Source organism: Podarcis melisellensis, assembly GCF_964234715.1.
Source record: "Podarcis melisellensis genome assembly, chromosome: 15".
Taxonomy (NCBI): Eukaryota; Metazoa; Chordata; class Lepidosauria; order Squamata; family Lacertidae; genus Podarcis; species Podarcis melisellensis.
Window position 1 is genome coordinate 33,629,735 of NC_138532.1, and position 23,453 is coordinate 33,653,187.

At 45.9% G+C, this 23,453-nt stretch overlaps 1 protein-coding gene and 1 long non-coding RNA gene across 5 annotated transcripts in view; both read left to right on the forward strand.

The window, feature by feature from the left end:
* CLIP2 (CAP-Gly domain containing linker protein 2) overlaps positions 1–23,453 on the forward strand; it is a 72,978-nt gene that overhangs the window by 27,210 nt on the left and 22,315 nt on the right. For all 4 annotated transcript variants that reach the window (XR_014163235.1, XM_081890252.1, XM_081890254.1 and 1 more), the window contains exons 3-5: positions 5,419–5,972; positions 18,974–19,098; positions 21,329–21,542. Coding sequence is in view for 3 of the 4 variants with exons in the window: in XM_081890252.1 (XP_081746378.1) it covers positions 5,419–5,972; positions 18,974–19,098; positions 21,329–21,542 (893 nt within the window). In the remaining variant the exon portion in view is untranslated. The remainder of the gene's footprint in view (positions 1–5,418; positions 5,973–18,973; positions 19,099–21,328; positions 21,543–23,453) is intronic.
* Positions 1–23,453, forward strand: part of LOC309358059 — a 60,524-nt gene that overhangs the window by 9,369 nt on the left and 27,702 nt on the right. The window lies entirely within an intron of this gene.

Sequence of the window (23,453 nt, forward strand, 5' to 3'; positions counted from 1 at the left end):
CAGTTTCCTCACTGCGAGAAGCCAAGTTACAGGGAAACAGGCAGAGGGCCTTCTCAGTATGGGCACCCACCCTGTGGAACACCCTCCCACCAGATGTCAAAGAGAAAAATAACTACCAGACTTTTAGAAGACATCTAAAGGCAGCCCTGTTTAGGGAAGCTTTTAATGTTTAATAGGTTATTGTATTTTAGTGTTTTGTTGGAAGCCACCCAGAGTGGCTGGGGAAACCCAGCCAGATGGGTGGGGTATAAATATATTATTATTATTATTATTATTATTATTATTATTATTATTATTATTATTATTATTATATTAAGTTTGCAAATAAACTGTGGAAATGTGGAGGAATGAACTTAAGACTGGAAAAATGGAACCGAAATGGACAGATATATTCATCCCCAACAGGAATTTAATATACTTTGAAGCGCTGTTAGCATCTAGGCTCCATCTTGGAAGATTGTTGGGCAATTTGTTTCCTGTAAAATTATCCTTTTTGTAATAACTAACTAACACACACACACACACACAACCACATTTCCAACGTACTGAATCACAAACTTGTCCCTGATTTTAGTTTCAATCCTGAATTCTTGCAGTGGAGAGGCTTTCTTTTTAAAACCTCTCTTCTTTCTCTCTCGCCCCTCCACCCCTCTCCGCCCCCTTTAAAATAGCAGTGGACACTCCGTACAATGAAAACTGTTGATCCCCAGGGCGTGAAATGAATCGTGCACAATTGGCTCTTTATTGCTTTTAACGTACAGTGCTTCTTTACAGTTTCTGGTCAATTTTTTTGTAAAAAAAATTGCAGCTTTTTATTGGTTGCCCAGGCTTGGCGTAAATGGATGCCTGCCAGCTGCTGAATCCACTCCTGTCTGTTGTGTGCCCTCGAAGCATCAGCAAACTCAACTGTATTTGCAAATCTGTTCCCCCACCTTTTTGTGTTTTGTTTTTTTGAAAAAGCTCACTGTGCAATAATAATAGATACCAGCGTATCTTCTAGAAGCAACGATCGCAAAATCAGTTTGTTTGATTAGCTATCTTTTTTTCTTTAGAAAAAGTGTAGTTTTTATGAGTTGCTTTTAATTGCTGTTTTTTTTGGGGGGGGGGTGCAATCCCCTTCCTCGCTGAAGCTTTTTGGCAGCAAATTGGGTTGGGCTACTCATTTAGATTGTGGTGAGGATTCCTAAGGCTGGGATGCCTTTTTTAAAAAATCTGGAACATTTGGAACGAGAATCTATGAAGAAAAGTTACCAACATTTGGAGAGGGGTTTTTAGTTTAGGGGATGGAAAGATGAGAAGTCTGGGCCTGAGAGGGAAGTTTGTTAAATACCGTATTTTTCGCCCCATAGGGCGCACCTAGTTTTTTTAGGGGGGGGGAAATAAAGGGAAAAAAATTATTTTCCCCCCAGCCCCCAGAACAGGCTGCTATCCACAAGCCTAGGGAGCCCGGCGGGAAGTCGCGCCCGTCTCCCCAGGCTTGCGGCTATCTTCCCGAAGCCCGGGGCGCGTGGCTCAGCGCGCCCTAGGCTTCGGGATGCAGGCAGCTCCCACTGCCAGCCTCCAAACCAGGTCGGGAAACAGCAGGAAGGCGGTGCTCCGCCTCCGCGCTGTCCCCCGAGCTTGTGGGGCTGGCGGTGGGAGCTGCCTGCATCCCGAAGCCTTTTCCCCTTCATTTTTGGAGGGGGAAAAGTGCGTCCTATAGGGCGAAAAATACGGTATCAATGCAAGAAGAGCCTGCTGGGTCACTTAATAGAATCACAGATTTGTACAGCTGGAAGGGACCCCGAGGGTCATCTACTCCAACCCTTTGCAATGCAGGACTCGAACCCATAACCCTGAGATTAAAAGTCTAATCCGCACCAACTGAGCCATCTCACTTACTTGTGAGTTTTGTTTTGGGCACCACAGAGCCGATAACTCTTTAAATACTAACATCCCGCACATTTATGGCTGGGTTTTGTACAGGCCCAACTCCAGCTCCTGAGTGCAGAGTGTGAGGCCCGAGCGGGTGGCCGCTAAGACAGCTCACCCCACGTGACCTTCAGGAGCGAAGATAATTTTGTGCACTAAGCCTGAAGATAATTTTGTGCCTAAACAATGAGGCACTAAGCCTGGAGGCTGGTCCCACGAACGAGCGCTAATGGACGGGGCCGCTTCTCAAGGCATCACAAAGCCATATATTTTATTCCTCAGGGTGAGCAGCTGAGCTCTCTGGCTGATGATTATTCTCCTCCTTTCATCTCCACCTCCATCTTTGCACTGGCTGCTTGTTTCTTTAAAACACCCTCTGATTATCCTAGTCTTAAGGCTTCCCTGCAGCGGGACAGTGCTTTATAGAGTACAAGGGGAGAGGTCTCTGCCCCCAGGAGCTTACAATCTAAATTCTTGGGAAAGGTGAGAGGAAGACGAGGAGGAGACGCGGAAGTGGGGGTTCCACCAGAAAGGGATAAAAACGATTGTTTGTCAGGTTTCCTTTGTTTACATTGCTACTTTGGAAGAGGATGATTTCAGAGGCCACCCAATCTCTTAGTACTCCCCGCAGTACAGGAATATGCAGCTGCCCCCATATGGGGATCAAACCTGCAACCTTGGCGTTATCAGCACTACACTCTAACCAACTGAGCTATCCAGGCTGACCCCATGCGGAAGGCCACAGGTTCAGTCCCCAGCATCTCTCCAGGTAAGGCTGGGAGATGCCACTGCCTGAAATCCCGGGAGACCTGCCATTCAGTGTGGACAGCGCTAAGGTGGATGAACCCAAGGGTCTGAGTTAATCTAACGCGTTCTGCGGGGTCTGAAGGAGAGGCCTCTCCTGTACCCTGTGGACAAATTTACCTGGAGGCACCTTGGCTTGAACCCAAGGGCTGTGGGCATGAAAACTATATTACTGTCCCAGACTGGCTTTCATAGGCTTTGCATGGGCATCTGCGGGAATTTTTCCGGGGTGGATGGGGAGCAAATACCCCAAATCAGCCAATATACAAGTTTCTTGCAAAATGAATGGGCAAATGGTTCTTTTGCTTGCGTGTCTGTTTTGTAGTCTTTAAAATGTATTGGTTATTTGCGTGTGTTTAATGATTTTGCTGCTTTTGTTCTACATCGCCTTGATTGTGTAGAAGAGGGTGAATGAATTCAGGGTGGCAATAATACTTCCTGCACATTTTGCTCTGTATCTCAGCTTCTTTTTTGTTTATTATTATTATTATTATTATTATTATTATTATTATTATTATTATTTATTTGTACCTCACTTATCTGACCGGGTTGCCCCAGCCACTCTGGGCAGCTTCCAACAGGTATAAAAACACAATAAAACATTAAACATTAAAAAGTCAACAGATAAAAACAGTGGATGATAAAGATTGGGCGACACCCACTTAAGCCAAATGGTAGAAGTGTACTTCTTATTTAAATTGAAAGAAGGGGATCTTTAGACTATTTGCCCTTGCCCCGCCCCCACCTTGCAAAGTACCCCTTTGGGCTGTTCACATACGCCCCCTCCTCAAACATGGGTCTTGGAGAAAGTCTGATATTTGTGGTGTTTAGAATCCAGGCTTCGTCCCCCCCTCCATCTCTACCAGATAACCATGGAAACTGGGCTGCTACGTGGCCCATTCTTCACCACCTGACAGCTGGCCGTCTTGGCACAGACCCGTCACACAGGCATAACAGGATTAAACGCGAGATTCGGACGCCGATGGGAAATGTTGGTGGGGTGGAGAGGGGAGTTAAAGCTGCCCTGTTCTTGTCACACTTCCTCCCGCAAATGGTTAAGGATTTTTCCGCTGCCACTTTTGCCTGCAGGCCAGATTCTTTTGGCCACAGGCCTCCCGTTGCATACCTGTAAATTTGAAGGTCACCTGTGCTTTAAAACCTAATGCTCATAAGTGCAGAAACCTCGTGAAGGATGCCTGGCACCAGCTGAAGCATAACACCTTTCTTTTCCCCCCATTTTGATCCCCAGGCACTGCTGCTGGCGTGTTGGCCGCCTTGGGAGTTGGAAGGGGGAATCTGTCAGGCCTGTTTAAACTCCTTTACAGAGCTGTAGGAAATGGGGAGCGGCAGAGCATGAGCTAGAATAATTGGATCAGAGAGTTGGAAGGGTCCTCTGGGGGTTATGTAGTCTGACCCGCAGCTCAGTGCAGGATGCGGCAACAGCATCCCCAACAGATGGCTGCCCAGCCTCTGCTTAAATAGCCCGGTCGAAGGAGAGACCATCACCTCCTGAGGCAGCTGAACAGCTCTTGCTGATAGGAATTGTTCCCCCTAATCTTCTTCCCTGCTGTTTACACCTGTTGGGTGCAGCAACAACAGGGAACAAATCTTCTCCAGTATCTGGTGTCGCAACTCTTCAGACATTTGAATTTAAAAATTGGTACCCAAGTTTGCTTCCCATCCCTTCTCTCCCCTCCCCCCTTTTAAAAAAAATATATTTTTCATTATTCACAAGATTCCAAATACACACCTTGCAAACACATATTTCGAATACAGTTACATATTTGACTCCCCCCCCCTTTTGTGGTTCCTTTTCTACTTTAGATTTTTAACACTGCATATTCCACTGTACTCAATTTTTATTATTTTATCTTAGTACAGTGGTACCTCGGGTTGAGTACTTAATTCGTTCCAGAGGTCCGTTCTTAACGTGAAGCACCACTTTAGCCAATGGGGCCTCCTGTTGCTGCCGCGCCGCCGGAGTACGATTTCTGTTCTCATCCTGAAGCAAAGTTATTAACCTGAGGTACTATTTCTGGGTTAGCAGAATCTGTAACCTGAAGCATATGTAACCTGAAGTGTATGTAACCCGAGGTACCACTGTAATATTTTTAACTGCTTGATTTAAGTTAATCCTACGAATGAATTTATTTGCATGCCAGAACTTTTCAGATATTCTACAATTTTTTCCCATTCTTTAATATTTTTTTCCGCCTCTTGGTTTCTTATTACACCCGTCTGTTTTGTTATTTCAGCAGAATCCATCAATTTAATCTGCCACTCTTCCTTTGTTGGCATAGCATCTTCTTCCCACCTGTGGGCAAGCACCATTCTGGCTGCAGTTGTGGCATACAATAGCAAATTTTAAAGGTCCTTCAGAATTTCTATATTCACAATCCCTAAAGGTTATCTTAAAGCATTTTCTTCAATTCATTATAAATCATTTTTCTTCTTTTACGTACCACCACATATGATAGAAACTGCCTTCCTTTTTGCAGCTCTTCCAATTCATCAAAACAAGTTTTTTTTGCTTCTAATATGGCACTGTACAAAATGATCCTTGGGACCTCTTCTTCTTCCACAATGGTGTGAAACAATTAAAATAAATGCCCCCTCTTGATCGTCTCTTCTCCAGGGCAAGCATTAATAGGGCCTTCCTTGTTTGAAGGCGTTGTTTTCATGTGCCTTTATTTTATTTTACAGGGTCGCCTCTGCATAAGCAGACCTCCGCTTCTTCTTCCTCTTCCACAGCTGCCCCCGAGAAGACCGCAGGGTCCAAAGTCACCGAGGTGGGTGATGACTTCCTGGGGGACTTCGTGGTGGGAGAACGTGTCTGGGTGAACGGCGTGAAGCCAGGCGTGGTGCAATACCTGGGAGAGACTCAGTTTGCGCCCGGACAATGGGCGGGCGTCGTGCTGGATGACCCGGTGGGGAAGAACGATGGCTCGGTGGGTGGGGTCCGCTACTTTGAGTGCCAGCCCCTGCAGGGGATCTTCACGAGGCCTTCCAAGCTGACCCGCCAGCCCACCGCGGAAGGTTCCGGAAGCGATGCGCATTCCGTGGAGTCACTGACGGCTCAGAACTTGTCCCTGCACTCGGGGACGTCCACCCCGCCTCTCTCCACGCGCATCATCCCTCTCCGGGAAAGCGTCCTCAACAGCACAATGAAAACGGGGAACGAGTCCGGGTCGAACCTCTCGGACAGCGGTTCGGTGAAGAAAGGGGACAAAGACTTCCGGCTTGGAGACCGCGTCCTGGTGAGTCTTTTCTTTCCACCCAGCTTTTCGGAGAGGTTGAAATGTTGCCTCAGAATTCTGAAATTGTGACAAACCGAGTGACTCCCAAACAGATGATGGAAAAATGTCATATTAATACATTTTAAAAAATATTATTATTTATTTAATAACAGTAAATAAATTGGCCGTTTACTGTTGTTGGCCGAAAGGAACGATTGTTTAGTGGCCATTGCAACTTTCCAACAAGCGGGGGTGGGGTGGAGAAGAGATTTCAGAAATATAAGCTCCCAAACTTTGTATTTCAGAATAATAATAAGAAGAGGAAATCTTAGATTTAAAACCGAAATGATGAACGACAGATTTTTTTTAATGAAACTGCTTGCTCAGCAAAAACCTCTAAACGGTTTTTAACAAAATGTAAAAGTATACTGATAAAATCACATGTTGAAAACACGATGGCGCAAAATTTATCCAAATATAAATATAATCAGCGGTTTAGAAATAAACATTTGCGCTAAAAATAACACGTCTGGGTAGGCTTGCCTGGAGAATTTGGTTTTTTAGTAGGCGCAGAAAACAATGCAGTGAATTTGCCTGCAATGGGCAGGGAGTTCCAACAGTTCCACAAAGAAAGATGAATTCCTTCCATGTGTGGAATGAACATTATATGGCACTCATAAACCTGCCCATTCCACAAATTGAAGTGATTGAGTGGGTATATGTGAGCTGAGGTGATCCTTTTCAGTAATAGCCAAGTATAGCAATGAGTTTTTTGAATTAAAAATCAACACTGTGGCAACCAGTGGTGAAATCTGAAACAGTTCTTTCATTTTTACTGAGAGACTCAAAGCTGCCAAGGCATAGTGGAAACATCTCTTTTGATCAAATGAGTGTGTTCATCAGAGAACAGATAACTTATCATTTCTAAAATTGGACTTTGCTGTTAAGTGGGCTTAAAACAGCACCAGGGACTGTTTGGGAGAATAAAGAACCTGGCAGCGTGCAAAGTGGAAAACCTTCCATCATGGAAGTTCTGCGGGTGCAACTTTCCTGTGTTGCCAGGATCTGAGGGTACCTGCTGCTGATCCTGCAATACGACTGTTCTACGCACATTGGTTTGTGATTGGATCAGACTGGTTCATTTGTTTCTCATCATTAGATCATTCCAAACTGAGGCTTTAACCATTTAAAAGTTAGGCCCTTTGGTTTCTTGCAGGGCAAGTGGGCAGCCGCTGAGACTCACAGCGATATTCAAGAGGCCCATGGTTTGTGAAGTGCTTAGGGCTGGGCGATAATAGTGGTACCTTGGTTTTCGAACACAAGACTGTTCCAGGAGACTGTTCGAGTTCCGAAACCCGAGGTGCAAAGGACGGTCTGAAATTTTAATAAAGAAAATGGAGAAAAAGAACATATACACTCAGCGGAAGCCGTTCGACTTCCGAGGCATGCTCGAAAACGGAACCATTTACTTTTGGGTTTACTGCATTCGAAAACCGAAACGTTCGTCAACAGAGACGTTCGAAAACCGAGGGACCACTGTATATCGATATATTGTCCAAAACCGGTTTGGACCATATCGTGATATTGGTTTCATGATTTTTGACCTGGCAATATATCATGAATCATTGTGTGTATATGTGCGTGCGCGTGCGCACTATGAAAAAATCACAATGTGGGAAAACTCTGAAGCCACCTGATGCCTCTACATAGCTCCATATTTCTTTCAGACATTGTGATATATTGTGATGTTTAGCTGGTGATATATCACGCTGTTGAAAACCAGATATCGCCCAGCCCTAGAACCACTGCACCATGATTTTATGTGGACATTTAGAAACCACTGGCAGGGGAGTCAGTCGATTTGGTTTTCCATGTCATTAGTATGCTGGTGACAACCCGCTTGCTGTTCTCTTCCTCCTCCTCAAATCCCAGTGCGGTGCTGGAATTCCTCAGTCGTTGCTTGGAATCAGGAGCTGGTTGGATGAGGGCCAGTGAGGCAAAACTTAATCCTTACGAACTCCAGTCTTCGGGGGAGGTTGCTAGCCTTTATGAAGCCAAAGAGGCAATTGTCACACAAGGCCGAGTGTACAGCTCTGGTTGCCTCACCTAAAGATGGATATCGAGGAGGTGGGGAAGAATCAGAAAAGGCAACCAGAGTAGTCAGGGGGATGGAGCAACAACGCTGAAAGGTTGTACCCAGTGCCGGATTTATGTATAAGCTAAACAAGCTATAGCTTAGGGCCCCACTCTCGTGGGGGCCACAAAAAAATTATTATTATTATTATTTAATAAATTTTTATTCATATTGCACATATATACAGGAAAAACATAAACAAAAAATCCACCACATACCTTATACAAATTATATCCACTTCACAAATCATAAATAAAATACATAACTGAGTTAGTCTCAACTGAGCCTTGGACTTCCCTCCACTCCTTTGGTAAGTATCGAATAAAAAAATTAAAGGAAAAACAACAACTGGATGTACATTTCCTATATATACGATAAAAAACAAATAAAATAAAACCTACATACAGCAACTGGGTTTTGTGTTGTGTAGGCTCCTATGATGTAAGTAATGGGCCCTGCCTGCTAGCCTGCTCCCTAAAATATCACTGGTTTGCTCATTTCTATATATAGGGTGCCTACATTCTGCATGGACTGGTTGCATGGCAACATGTACAAATGGCTTTAGATACCTATTAGGTCCATAGATTACCATATAGCATATATTCAACACATTAACAATGACAATTTGTTATTGACAAAGGGCAACTGGACATATTACCTTCCGGAGCTTAGGGCCTCATCAAACCTAAATCAGGCCCTGGTTGTAGCATTTGGGAGAAAAGCGGAAATTATGCGGGGTGTGGAGAAAATGGACAGAGAACAGTTTTTATCCGTCTCACCAGAATTGCCTCACGACACAGACCTTGGTTGCGTGGAATGCCTGCGTCCCTCTCTTGCTCCATTTAAAGAGTCACAGCTGGCCGAGGGGTTGATCCAGAGAGATGTTCACAGGGCCCTAGGAAAGACGGGAGCAGACCATAACCATTTTGGGGAGGCTGGATAGGACGGGCTGAGAGGAGCTGCTACTACGCCTTTGCTCTGTGTTCTGCAGAGGAAGGATAACGACAGCTCATTCGACGGTGAAGTGCCACTGGGCTTCATGCCATATACATAGTGCAGAAGATTTCTCTTGAATATGCCTGCAGGATGTTTTGGCTCTGTCCAGTAGCATACTTAAAAGGCCAGGACCTTATTTATGGCACAGGACCACAATAACCCCAAGGAATGTCTCTCCCTATATAAACCAACCCAGACCTTGCGGTCTGAGCCTCTTCTTTGCCGCCGCTTCTATAAGAAGTCCAGAAGACGGCAAGAGCCTTTTTTGCAGTGGCTCCCCATCTGTGGAATGCTCTCCCCAGGGTGCCTTCCTTAAACATCTTTAGGTGCCAGGCAAAAATGTTCCTCTTCAACCAAGCCTTGGGCTGATTCATATTCTACAGCCTTTTAAATGTGTTTGTAGGAAGAAGGGTTGTTGTTTGGTCGCTTCTTTTTAAACTATTTATTTGTGCGTTTACTTTGTGTTTTATCTTGTGAACCACCCTGAAAATCTAATAAAAATACAGTGGTACCTCAGGTTAAGAACTTAATTCGTTCTGGAGGTCCATTCTTAACCTGAAACTGTTCTTAACCCGAGGTACCACTTTAGCTAATGGGGCCTCCCGCTGCCACCGTGAGATAACTGTTCTCATCCTGAAGTAAAGTTCTTAACCTGAGGTACTATTTCTGGGTTAGCGGAGTCTGTAACCTGAAGCATCTGTAACCCGAGGTACTACTGTAAAATAAAAAATAACAGTAATTCTATATTTGTCTGCTAAGGGAACAGAATAATTGTTTTTTTAAAAAAAAAACAAAAACAAACCCACAACTTCCATCAGCTTCATGTATCCCAGCCAGGTGCCTTTGAGGTATTTTGGACCACAATTCACACCCAGACACTCACTGGCTGTTCTGGTGGGGATTGATGGTCCACAATCTCTGGAGGGCACCAGGTTGGGGGAGGCTGACTTATCCACATCCCCACCTCTCAGCTGTCATTGGCAAGTAGAACCTCCATATCTGGACGCAGTGTACCTGTGAATACCAGATGCTGGTGGCAGAGGGATGTCATTGCCTGGCTTATAAACTTTGCTGTAAATGGAAGTTGCTGAACCCGATAGCAATCCATAGCAACTGGGAAATTAATAACTGTGGGGCTATGTGATTGCTTTTGAGATGTTCTGAATCGGGGGTTCCCTTTGTGGTCTGTGGAATGAGTTTACGTTCAGGAGGTCTTCATTAAATATGGTTTTAAACTGCATTTTTCTTCTTTTATTTCTTATATCGTATTGCCATTTTAATTTCTATTGCAATATGGTAAAGTACCGTATAAGAAATAAAAGCAGCAATGTAAACAGAATTGAAAATCATATAGCATCTAACACAGTGCATTTCAGTTTCTGCAACAGGCAGAAAAATCATTATGTCGTCCGCCAGGAAAATCAGGAATTTTAAAGTGGTCTGTGGGGGAGAGAGGAGTTTGGGAGCCAGTGCTCTGAATATTTTGAGATGTTTTCTAAATGCTTTAAATAGGGTTTTTCTCTCTCATTTAAATTCTACTGCTTTAGAGCGTAGGTTTAACCAGAAGCCTCTGAGTTTGCCTTGCCTCTTGCGGGGGGGGGGGGGCTTGCATCCTCAGATGGGTGAGAGGGCCTTAAATATATATATATATATATATATATAGATAGATAGATAGATAGATAGATAGAGAGAGAAGATTGTGCATGCAACGTAAAAGCTGCAGTCTGACTGGAGCTGGCTGCACCGTACAGACATATTTAGGCGTTTGTGGCTACCTCATCTATGCTCCTCTTCCAATCAACTTCCTTCTCTAGGCTCCCCCCTGTAGCACCATACCCCGCAAGTGTCCCGGAAAAACCGAGACATCCCATTTTTTGTGCGAGAGCACGGCGGCCATTTTGGGCGCAATGATTTCACACCAAGAACTCGCCCTGAAAAAGTGCTTTGGGGGGGGGCTGAGATCTCATGTGGGTCACATGACTCATATGGTTGCAGAGCTGGGAAGATGAACGTCCCGGTTTTGGGATTCAACATGGTGGCAGGTATGTGACATCACCAAGTACCGCCCCCCCTCCACCCCCCAGGTCTCAGGTTTGGGCTGTGAAATCTGAGGGTCTGGGTTGCTTCTGAACTGGCAAAGCCTACCGTTTTACTATTCTGATGTTTGGTGCCTTGGGCGACTTTGGGAGGAAGAATGGGATGCAAATGTAATAAATGAACAAATAGGTAATACAAGATTAAAAATGCAAGAATGGATCTCAATCTGAACCAGCCCCGAGAGAACAAGAGACCTCTTTTGCTCTGGAGTTGAGAGCAGGAGAGGGTGGAAGGGAAAGGGATTGCAGTAAATTGGAAACAGGCGAGGGGAAGAATGTTTCTGGAGACACAATTTGAAAACTGCAGGGGAAGTTCAAATGTTACGACTGTCTCCCCCCTGCGCCAGTCTTTATTTAGGCCACATGTCTGTCTTCCGGGCTTTCTGCTGGGGATGGATATGGCAAAAGAGGGCCTTTTCTCTAGAGTAGCTTTTAAAAAGAACCCAGACTTCAAAAACAAACAAACCAAAAACTCTGTGGACCATCAAATATTTAATTTCAATTTTATAAAGCTCCAACCAATGTGCATGAACATGTTTGCTGAGCACAAAAGTAGATAGATCCCTTTCCTACAGAGCTTGCAGCCAGTGGTTGCCAACCTTTTCTGGCCGGAGGGCACATTTTGAGATTTGAGAGAGTCCTGGGGGACAAAGTAGCTGCTTTTGAGGGTCTGTTAGGGGTGAGAGAGGCATAATGCAAAATTAGAGAGACAGCCAGTACAATTGTACAATTAGAAGGGGGACCAATCTCTGGCTATGCACAAACATTTGGGTTGGCCTTTTCTGAAGTTTTTCCAACTCTTCCATGTCCTTTTTGAGGTGAGGCAACCAGAGCCTTTTTATTGATTTTAGACACACACACACACACACACTTGCTATCTATCTAACAGGGAACATTCCTCATAGGGGAAAGTGTGCAGAAAGATGCATATATTTGTGAAACAGGCAGGAAGGCAGAACGATGTCCATTTCCCTGGTGCAACAGAAATGTAAGTCGATCGTTCATGCTGTTGAAGAGCCAGAGGGAGGATTTGGCTATAAAATAATTATTTTAATCTGGGGCTGGATGAGAAGGAACTACTTTGCTTTTTGGCGATTCTTATCTTTCTTTGTGGCTACTGTTCAGAAGCCTCTTTGCATAGAGTTTCCCCCCCATTAAGTGTGTGTGTGAGAGAGGGAGCTCATAATTGCCTTCTTGGCTCTCTCTGAGTTCAGGTTTGGGGTTTCTCTTGCAGATGGGCTGAGTGCATTCACTCTCTACTGCAGAGGCAATGCTTGTGGGTTTCGATGCTGCATAGTGTTTCAGAGCCATTAGTATTTAGCTGGAAAAGGAGATGACAGCCAAGGTTACACACTGGGGGGGGGGGGAAGGACGACAACACTTTTTTCTGGGGTTTAGTTTGCAGAGAGCTGGCTGCCCTTGTCTCTTTCGCTGGGCTTGCACCAGATGTTTGCAGCAAAATGTTTGCAGCGGGCTCAAACCCTGAACAGGGACACTCCAGAGGGAGATTCCAGCCCCCCAACTCCCCCCTGGAAGTGGCCAGGCAAACATGGAGACTTCAGGTTAGACCTGGAGGCCTGGCAACCCTAATTTTCAAGCCTAATTTTGGGTGAGAGGGGAGTAGGAAGGGCACCTAGGAAAATGCTGGAAAATGTGTGCCCCCTGGCACCACTGTGGCAACACCTGAATTGCAGACTCTGGTGAATGGGTAGGCAAACTAAGGCCCGTGGGCCGGATCCGGCCCAATTGCCTTCTAAATCCATCCTGTGGATGGTCCAGGAAACAGTGTGTTTTTACATGAGTAGAATGTGTGCTTTTCTTTAAAATGCATCTCTGTGTTATTTGTGGGGCATAGGAATTCATTCATTATTTTTCCCCAAAATATAGTCCAGTCCCCCACAAGGTCTGAGGGCCAGTGGACCAGCCCCCTGCTGAAAAAGGGTTTGCTGACCCCTGCATGTCTATAGAGATTTGAGGTGGACTTCTCTTGGCAGTACTTTGCTGTAGCGACGTCATGTGTATCCACACATATCTCTTTTCCTTTGCAACACTTTTAACTTCAGGAAATCCCCAATGTTGAGTTTGTAGCGAAAATGGCAACCACAAGAGGGAGAAAGGAACTCCTAAATTAGACTCTTGGTGACCTTAGAATGAGTATAATTATAGATCATCTGAAGGCCTATTGTCTGTGAGACGTCGGAAAGTATTGCATCTCAGGCAGCCAAACCCCTGTGCCAACGTTAGTCACTTTCGTAGGCTTTGGGGTGCCAAGGGTGATGATTTTCCTATCACTCCCTCCAACTGTGTTGCATGTTGGGATCGAACCTGCAAACATGGTGTTATGAACACCACACTCTCTAGCCAACTAATGAGCCATGCATCCAAGCCGTGGGGCAACCACTAACAGTTACTCCCCTGAAGACCTCAGTGATGGGGCAGGTGTACAAAGATCAGGCAACGCCCAAGGCATACTGGATCCAAGTTGCTCAGGGCCTTGTCAGTTAATGCCAGAACCTTGAACCAGGCCCTGTAGTATCTGGGCACCCTGTGCACCAGAATTACATGCTGGCAATCGTCTCCACCAACAGTCCAGCCGCAGCGTTCAATCTTCCAGCAATTCTGACCAACGCATAGTTGACAAGGCATCTCCAAAAGGCAAAACCAGGGTTTGAATTACCATGGGCAGGGGTCAGAAACCAAGCGAGCCCTAAATCGTAACTATAACAGTTGTTGTTGAAGCATCTCTGTGAGAGGAGGCTGCTCTGTACATGCTCAGGGGAACACTGACACTTGGTTCTTGAGGATTGAGCCTCAATGGCAAAACCAGGCAGAGGGCCTTCGCAGTAGTGGCACCCGCCCTGTGGAACGGCCTCCCACCAGATGTCAAAGAGAAAAATAACTACCAAGCTTTTAGAAGACATCTGAAGGCAGCCCTGCTTAGGGAAGCTTTTAATGTTTAATAGGTTACTGTATTTTAGTGTTTTGTTGGAAGCCGCCCAAATGGGCGGGGTATAAAAATTATTATTATTATTGTTATTTATTATTAGGTTACGAGGTTTGACTTCCTTCGCCCCCGTTGACTTCTTTGTGCAACCGTGGGAAGCTGGGCCGTTGGTCTGTCTGTGATCTACTATCCCTGACTGGCAGGGGCTGTCCAGGATTTCAGGCAGGGGACATTTCCTGCTTGGAGGTGCCATTGGAGATGTACCTGGGAGCTTTTGGCGTGCCAAGATGCTCTGCCTCTGAACCAGGGCATCTACTATACCCAGCATGCTGTCCTTGCAGTACATCCCACCCAGTTTGTGTACTTCTAAGTGGCTCTTGTCTGGGAGGAAAATGTGGGCGGTCTTGGAGCAGTGACAGCCTTGCAATTACGAGACACGGTAATTCAAGGTTTCCCTTCTCCCTTTGGCTTCCAAAAGGGATTATTTTCCCATTGCTGCTCAAGAGGCACACTTGGAATTCCTTTCTTCTGTGCTGCCTCTCGTTCAGCTGTGGGCTTTTTTCTTTCTCTCTCTGTGTGTTGACATCTTGGGAAGGCTTCACCCTGCTTTGCAGAATGTAATTAAGTTCTAGAAGGGAAAAAACTTGGCCAGGCTGTGTTTAGAACAGGCATAGGCAACCTTGGCCCTCCAGATGTTTTGGGACTACAATTCCCATCATCCCTGACCACTGGGTCCTGAGTCTGTAGAGCTATTCACCTGAATAAAGATATTCTCCTTACTTTCAAGTGAGAGTTGCTGTTGTTGTCTTTTGGGTCGGGAGCCTCACACAAAGCTGGTTCTTCACTGGGCATTTGTTCTGATTTGTTTCTGGGGCAGTTACACGGCAGTGAGCAATTTGGCCTGAATTCATCCTGATTTAAATGTGCAGTGTTTCGATCCGCCCTCGCTATCCTGATCCACTTCTTCTAGCCAGCTTCAAAACTCAGGTTTTTTACTCCTCCCCCGTCTGCGTTTGAGCTGTCAAATAGTTTCTTCTGAGCCCTGAGCCAACATGTCCTAGCTAGTAACCAGCAGGTCTTAAGGCTTGTTTTCAGATGTTTATCTTCACTTGTTTCCTCCCTTTCATCATGGAACCCTCAGGTGACAGACTTCTACTTTATTTTATATTTATTGCATTTGTATCCCACGCATGGCCTCTCCCCCTCCTCATTTAATGCCCTACAACATCCCTGTGAGGTAGGTTAGGCTGAGTGGCGGTGACTGACACAGAGTCACCTGGTGAGCCTCATGACTGAGTGGGGATTTGAACCCTGGTCTCTTAAGTCCTAGTCCATGGGTAGGCAAACTAAGGCCCGGGGGCCGGATTTGGCCCAATCACCTTCTAAATCCAGCCTGTGGACAGTCCAGGAATAAGCTTGTTTTTACATGAGTAAAATGTGTCCTTTTATTTAAAATGCATCTCTGGGTTATTTGTGGGGCATAGGAATTCGTTCACCCCCCAAAAAAAAAAATAGTCTGGCCCCCCACAAGGTCTGAGGGACAGTAGACCGGCCCCCTGCTGAAAAAAGTTTGCTGACCCCTGTCCTAGTCTGACACACTTAACCACTGCACCACACTGCCTCTCATGCACCCAGATGGTTCCCCAATCCGGGCTGAGACCTGCTTAGCTTCAGCAATTTGGTAGACTTGTTTGTCTTCAGACAACGGGACTTTAGCAATATAGTCTAGCAGCTTGCAAATCATTTGAGAAAGTGTCTCTCTCAGTCTCTCTGCCCTTGAAATGAAACCTCCTCACTTGAAGGCCATGACTTCCATACACTCAGGATTCTCCCACCCCATTGCAGTCAGCAAATACCTTGCATTCAGCGAGCCCGTCCTACTAGCAGAGGGATCAAACTTGTCAGTGGCTTTTAAATCAAACGAAGGGCCCCTCCCCATCCCTATACACATTTATTTGAGCAGCATTTGCAGAAATGATGGAGATGAATAAATCTGCTTACTGGTCAGATGGTGTTCATCTGTTTGTTTGTCTGTGTTTGCTGCTACGCTCTCATTCCTGGGTTTGCACCCTGTGGCTAAATGGCATCTGCAGCCGGGTTCTAGTGGGGCCATGGAATTAGTGGCCTAAAGCCATCATTATTGGTTTAGCTGTCTGCTTGAGAGTGCCTGCAGGGCAGGGAAGCTGCCACTCCGGACAGGTCTGTTGTGCTGCTTGTGTGGAAGATAAATGCAGCTTGAGAGACTAACCTCCTCTCCTGGAACGTTTACATCCCAAATGGACATTAGAGAAACTTGCAACTAAGAACGTGCATCTGAGCTTGCCTATTTCTTTCTCCCTCCCAATCAGTTTTCCTTTCCTGCCATACCTTTTTAGGTTGTTAGCTTGAGGGGAGCAACTGCCACCCTGGGATCCATATATATATATATATATATATATATATATATATATATATACACACACACACATCTATATATACATCTATACACACACACACACACACACACACACACAGTCGTACCTCATCTCCCAAACGCCTTGGGAGTTGAACGTCTTTGGTTACGAACTTAATTCATTCTGGAGGTCCGTTCTTAAGCTGAAACTGTTCTTAACCTGAGGTACCACTTTAGCTAATGGGACCTCCTGCTGCCGCCACGCTGCCACCACACGATTTTTGTTCTCATCCTGAGGTAAAGTTCTTAACCCAAGGTACTACTTCTGGGTTAGCGGAGTCTATAACCTGTAGTGTTTGTAACCCGAGGTAGCATTGTATATATATTGTTGAGCAGTGGGACAATTAAAAACCCCCATCAGTAATAGACATGGAGTTTTGAAATGTACTTGGATAGATTTGTTTGTTTGTTTGTTTGTTTTTTAAACGAAATCAATTTGATGGTTGTGCTGGAAGATGGAGTAGCAAAAAACTCAGCTTTCCTATGTTTCTCATAAAGCTGCTTTTCACATTCAGGCTACATACACATTACAACTTGAAAGCACAGAGGAAGCACATTCCCGCCCCCCTCAAAGAATTACGAGCACTGTAGACCCCTCCCAGAGTCACAGTTCACGGTAACCCATAAACTTTTGTGAGGGTTTGTGTGTTTTGAATGTGCTTTAAATCTAGAGTGCGTGCGTAGCCTGATAGTCAGGCCACAGCCTACTTTAGAGAGGCCAGGACTGATAGTGTAGCCCTGTCCACCAACAGATGGGCCAGTGGGGGACCCACTGCCCCCTGGAATCTGATGCCTGAGGTCAAATCCACACCATACATTCAAAGTGCTTATATCGCTTTAATTGTCACAACTTCCCCCCCAGAGAATCTTGGGGACTGGAGTCTGTTAAGGGCGCTGACCTCAAAGCACTGCAGTTTAACAAACACCAGTTCCCATTATTCTGCATGACTTTTGCAGTTAGGAAAGTGATGGGGAAATACACTGAAAAATGTAGAATGAACGAAGGATTAATGGGGAGACGTATAACCTCCCCACAGGCAATCAAAACGAACGTTTCATAAAGACACCAGCTGTGCACACATGACTTTTTACTCCAGCGCATTCCCTCCACCAGTGTTTGAAGCCAAGCGGACATGATGTTAGCCACGATCCAAATTCATCCTGTAGTTTCTGGAGAAATGCCCCTCTGTGGTGCGTTTTCCTTCGATCCAGCTTCCATCTGATTAAAAACAGAAGCTGCGGTTAAGCTGTAAAGGTAAAGGGATCCCTGACCATTAGGTCCAGTCGTGACCGACTCTGGGGTTGCGGCGCTCATCTTGCTTTATTGGCCGAGGGAGCCGGTGTACAGCTTCCGAGTCATGTGGCCAGCATGACTAAGCCGCTTCTGGCGAACCAGAGCAGCACACAGAAACGGCGTTTACTTTCCCGCTGGAGTGGTACCTATTTATCTACTTGCACTTTGACGTGCTTTCGAACTGCTAGGTTGGCAGGAGCAGGAACCGAGCAACGGGAGCTCACCCTGTCACAGGGATTCAAACCACCAACCTTCTGATCAGCAAGTCCTAGGCTCTGTGGTTTAACCCACAGCGCCACCTGCATCCCTTGCAGTTAAGCTGAGGTGTGGACAATTGAGGCAACAGTTGCACATGCCCAGATGGGATTTGGAGACGGGAATTACAGATGGGGGAACAAGTCAGTAATGCTCACCAGGTGAAGAAATCCCCACCCCATCTTGTACAGCAATGTGAAAATGCATCTTGAAATGCATCTGGGGTGGTGTGAGAAACAACTTTACTGCATTTCAAGCTGCTGGGGTGTACCTAGCGCTTGTCTAATATCCTCATAAGCTTTATGTGAGCAAATTGGGATGAATGCTTGATTCCTTAGATCTCATAACTTTTTTTTAAAAAGCTCAGATAAAACACTTTCATCTCCCAACGTGGTTCAGATATCATTGTCTCATGATCTTTTTGGGTGGTGCCTATATATTGTAAAGTCGAAAATCAATGGAGAGGAAAACGACACACTTGGTTAGATGCGATTATCTTGACCAGTCTGTTAGAATGTTTTGTTAATGTGAGCAAATGCAAAGGTGAAATTAGATACTATAAACTGCAAAGTTCTGTTTCCCTCTTGTTCTCTGGTAACAGTGGCCAGGGCTAATATTCTGCCAGAGTTGGTTTGTTTTTGTTTGTTTTTTTGCAATTTGAAAACCAAGCAAATTAGTGTCAAAATCAGTGAAGCATCTCAGAATTGCTTTGGAATAAGCTTCTTATTCTGACCCCAAGTTACCTTTGCATTCTATCTTAATCTTTTTCCCCTTTCTGTATATGTCTTAAAAAAAAAAAAACTTTGTAAAATGTTTTGTTTGGTTCCTCTTCCCCCCATATGATTTTTCAGGTTGGCGGAACAAAAACTGGCGTCGTGCGATATGTGGGGGAGACGGATTTTGCCAAAGGGGAGTGGTGTGGAGTGGAGCTGGACGAACCTTTGGGGAAGAACGATGGAGCTGTTGCTGGAACAAGGTAGGGGGGGCACCACAGCCTGGGTGAGCAGTGTCCGTGTGTGCAGGGTTGTTCTTTTGCCCCAGAGCTTTTCCTGTGAAAACCCGCTCCTTAGCGCCCAATCAAAGCCAACGTCAATCTATGTTTCCCGGTGATCGCTGTTGCAGGGAAAGCTTCAGGGCAAAAAAGTACTGTATTTTTCTGTGTATAAGACTATATTTCCCCCCAAATTTTTTAAAGTTTAAAATCGGGGGTCGTCTTATACACGGAATGTTGCAATTGTTTATTTATTAATCTTGCGCTCAAAAAACAGGGGTCGCCTTATACATGGAGGCGTCCTATACATGGAAAAATACGGTATGTGCTTGGACACAGAGCTTTTAAGTGCAAATTGTGCCTGGAAAAAGCAGAAGAAAGGTAAGTGAGGATTAGCCCGGAATGTTTCTGCAAACTAAAAGATACACATTTTAGAAATCCTTCTCACATATAAATTATTATTTGCTGAATTTGTTAGTCACTTTAATCACCCAGGGAAACCTAAAGTGACTTACAACCAAACAGACAATAAACCTCACATACATATATTGCAACCAAGGGGATAGAGAAGTGAATTAAAAACATTCTGCGCACTTCTGACCTACCATGATGGTCTAGGTTTCTATGTGTCCAGTGGCGTAGCGTGGGTTGTCAACACCCGGGGCAAGGCAAGTAATTTGCACCCCTAACCCGTGGATTTGCGCCCCCTAACCCTTACCCCCAGATGTTGCGCCCGGTGCGCCCGGCCCCCCCTGCACCCCCCACGCTACGCCACTGTATGTGCCAAAGGTTTTATGAAGTGGTTAGCCTGGACCACCTCAGTCGTGAATCAGGTGTATCAAGCCACTCTCAGACCGGACACTTATGGGGAGAGGCCCAGGGCAAACAGAGATGCCTGGAGGTTTCCTGATCTTCTGACACCTCTGCAGATCCGTCTCCCTGGCAACCAGCCGAAGGAGATGCTTTAGCCGAGAGGCATCCAAAGTCGCTTGGAAATGGCAACCATAAACAGCTGCTTGCAAAGGACACCCATTCAGCTCTCAGCTCTGCAATTCCCCACCTCTGCCTCCCACAGGCAGAGAATTTGGGGCAGCTGCCAGCTGCTTTTGTGCAGATTTTGAGGCGGCGCTCTGGAACAGCTGCTCACATCTGGGTGAGATGTTTGGCGTGCCTGCAGAGATCTTCACTTGCCTTTTCAGTGATACATCACTAACAGCTTATTTAGTCAGCTGAGCTGCCTGAGAAAAGGAATAGCCCTGCCCTCTTGGCCCAGACGCTGTCATCTGCTCTGCTGCCACATCTGATATTTTTTTGGTGGTGTGTGTATGTTCATTTTTCTTGGGTGGGCTTGTTTTCCTAGTCAGTTGGGATCTGTATAACCAGGGCTATGTATTATAAGGAGAGTTTTAAGAACTGGCAGCTGAGCAAGGTTTCCCCCTCTTCCTCTCCCATTCCCCCTTTTTTGAGGTTGTAGACTTCTCATTTTTCCTAGCCATTGTTGAAAGTCTATTATTATTATCATCACCATCACCATCAATTTATTAATTGCCTTCTGAACAACTATCTCAAGGCAACATGCGCAACAGATAATTGAAAACACAAAAACAGCAAACCTTTGAGGCCCTTCTTTGTGTGCCTCTTCCACGAGAGGGTGGCAACACGAGAACAGGCCTTCTCTGTTGTGGCTCCCTGTTTGTGGAATACTCTCCCCAGAGAAGTTCGCCTGGTGCCTTCAAAATTTAGGCACCATGCAAAAGCGTTCCTCTTCAGCCAGGCCTTTGGCTGATTGACATCTGATGCCCTTTTAAATGTGTTGAGGGAAGGGGCATTCTTGGTTTGTTTTTGTTCTTATTTTTATTATAGGATGTTTTGCTTTTTATACTGTAATTTTACGCTGTGAGCCGCCATGGCATCTATGGATGATGGGTGGTATACAAATTTAATTAATGATAATAATAAATGATGACAAAGATGCCCTGGGATCTACGGATGAGAGGTGATATACAAATATAATAAATGATATTATTATTATTATTTATTATTAAACAATGAGGGCAATACAAGATAGGTGCTCATGGCAAAGATCCATTTATACAGCTGGGAAAGCCTATCAGGACAAAAATGACCACAGCACCGACTGTGTTTTGGGATCCCAAGTAGGGGATCCGGAAGCATGGGGCAGGAACGTAACCTCTGCCTTTCTTTTCAACTCCAGGTATTTCCAGTGCCCGCCCAAGTTTGGCCTCTTTGCTCCCATCCACAAAGTCATCCGCATCGGCTTCCCATCCACCAGCCCGGCCAAAGCCAAGAAGAGCAAGCGAATGGCCATGGGCGTCTCGGCCTTGACCCACAGCCCCAGCAGCTCCTCCATCAGCTCCGTCAGTTCGGTGGCCTCCTCCGTCGGGGGAAGACCCAGCCGGAGCGGGCTGGTAAGGAGCTGCTTCCGTTCGGGAATGAAGGCTTGGGCCACATCCACACACTATAACTTTAAGGCACTCTGATCCCACTGTAAACAGGCATGGCTTCCTCCTCCAAGGAATGCTGGGAAGTGTAGTTTGTTAACGGTGCTGAGAATTGTTAGGAAACATGCCCCCCCCCCCAATAGAGCTGCAGTTCCCAGAGTGGCTGAACAATCAACCCCTCTTTTAAGAAAGAGAGATGGATTTATTTACAGGCGGCGGCCATTTTGCGCACATCTAACTGATGTGCGACCGCCGACGCGTGAGTCATTTTAGACCTGGAAGATGGCAGAACAAGGGCGGGGTGGGCTTATGCTGTTAGGATATTTCCGTTCCACCTTAAAAGGGAGCAGGCTTTGTGAGTCACAGAGTCTGCGTATTTCCTGTTCACAGGATGTTTATGTTTTCTATTGCTTTCGTTTCTCTCTCTGTGTGCCTGAGCAGACCGAAGCAGGCAGTCATGTTTTTTCTTTGTTCTGACCAACGCTGAATAAACTTGTAAATATGCTCTCCTGCTGTGCATCTTTCGCTGTGCATTATCTGCTGATAGAGCATGCATCAGCCCAGGAATGTGGCAAGCTACTTCTGGAGCTCGTGCCGCTAATTGCTGATACTGCGTGTCTACGGGAGATCGATGGACGTCCAAAGGCGACGTGGGGGCCATGATGGACTTTGTCTCCCTGGCAGTATCCCAACATGCTCTTCCCGTGGAAAATGGTTGCCGCCCTTTTGCATTTCATACATTCATAGAGTTGAAAGGGTCCCCCAAGTGTCATCTAGTCCAACCCCCCGCAATGCAGGGATATCAAAGCATCCATGAAAGATAGCCATCCAACCTCTGCTTAAAAAGGAGAGCTCACAACCTCCCGAGGGTGTCCATTTATACCCCACCTTTTTCCCCTCAGGAACTCAAGGTGACGTACATGGTTCTTCTCCCTGTCCTCAGTTAATCCCCACAACAGACCTGTGAGGTAGGTAGCTGGCCTGAGGTCACCCAGTGAGCTTCATGGCTGAGTGGGGATTTGAACCCTGGTCTCCCAGGTCCTAGTGCAACACTTTAACCACTACTCCACACTGACTAAATCATAGTCCAGCGTCCTCTGGAGGGCTTGGGGAGGGCTGCTTCAGAGCGGAGGGTGGGTGGGTATATACTTTTTTGTGAAGCTTGCCTGTGGCCCACAGTCTTGTCAATGTCAGAGAAAGACCTATTTATTTCCCCCCGGAGCAGCTTAACCATCAGTCCCTCTTCCCTCTGAGAATTATAGCTCTGTGAGGGGAACAGGGACGTCCTAACAACTCTCAGCACCGAGCAACAAACTGCAGTTCCGAGGATTATTTGTGGGGAGCCATGACTGTCAAATGATGCTTCAAAGTTGCCCTGTGGATGTGGTCTAAATGCAACAACTTGGTGCTAAATATTACTATTGCAATGCAGACTTGTTCCACTTTCTCTGCTGGCAAATAGGTTTTTTGCAGGCTCTTGTATTCTCCATGAAGGGAATAGGGGTGTTAAACCACAGAGCCTAGGGCTTGCCGATCAGAAGGTCGGCGGTTCAAATCCCCGTCATGGGGTGAGCTCCCGTTGGTCGGTCCGTGCTCCTGCCAACCTAGCAGTTCGAAAGCACGTCAAAGTGCAAGTAGATAAATAGGTACCACTCCAGCGGGAAGGTAAACGCCATTTCTGTGTGCTGCTCTGGTTTGCCAGAAGCAGATTAGTCATGCTGGCCACATGACCCGGAAGCTGTACGCCGGCTCCCTCGGCCAATAAAGCGAGATGAGCCCTCAACCCCAGAATCGGCCATGACTGGACCTAACGGTCAGGGGTCCCCTTTACCTTTACCTTTAGCCATGAACTATATTTTGGGGGCAGAGGGAGGGAAG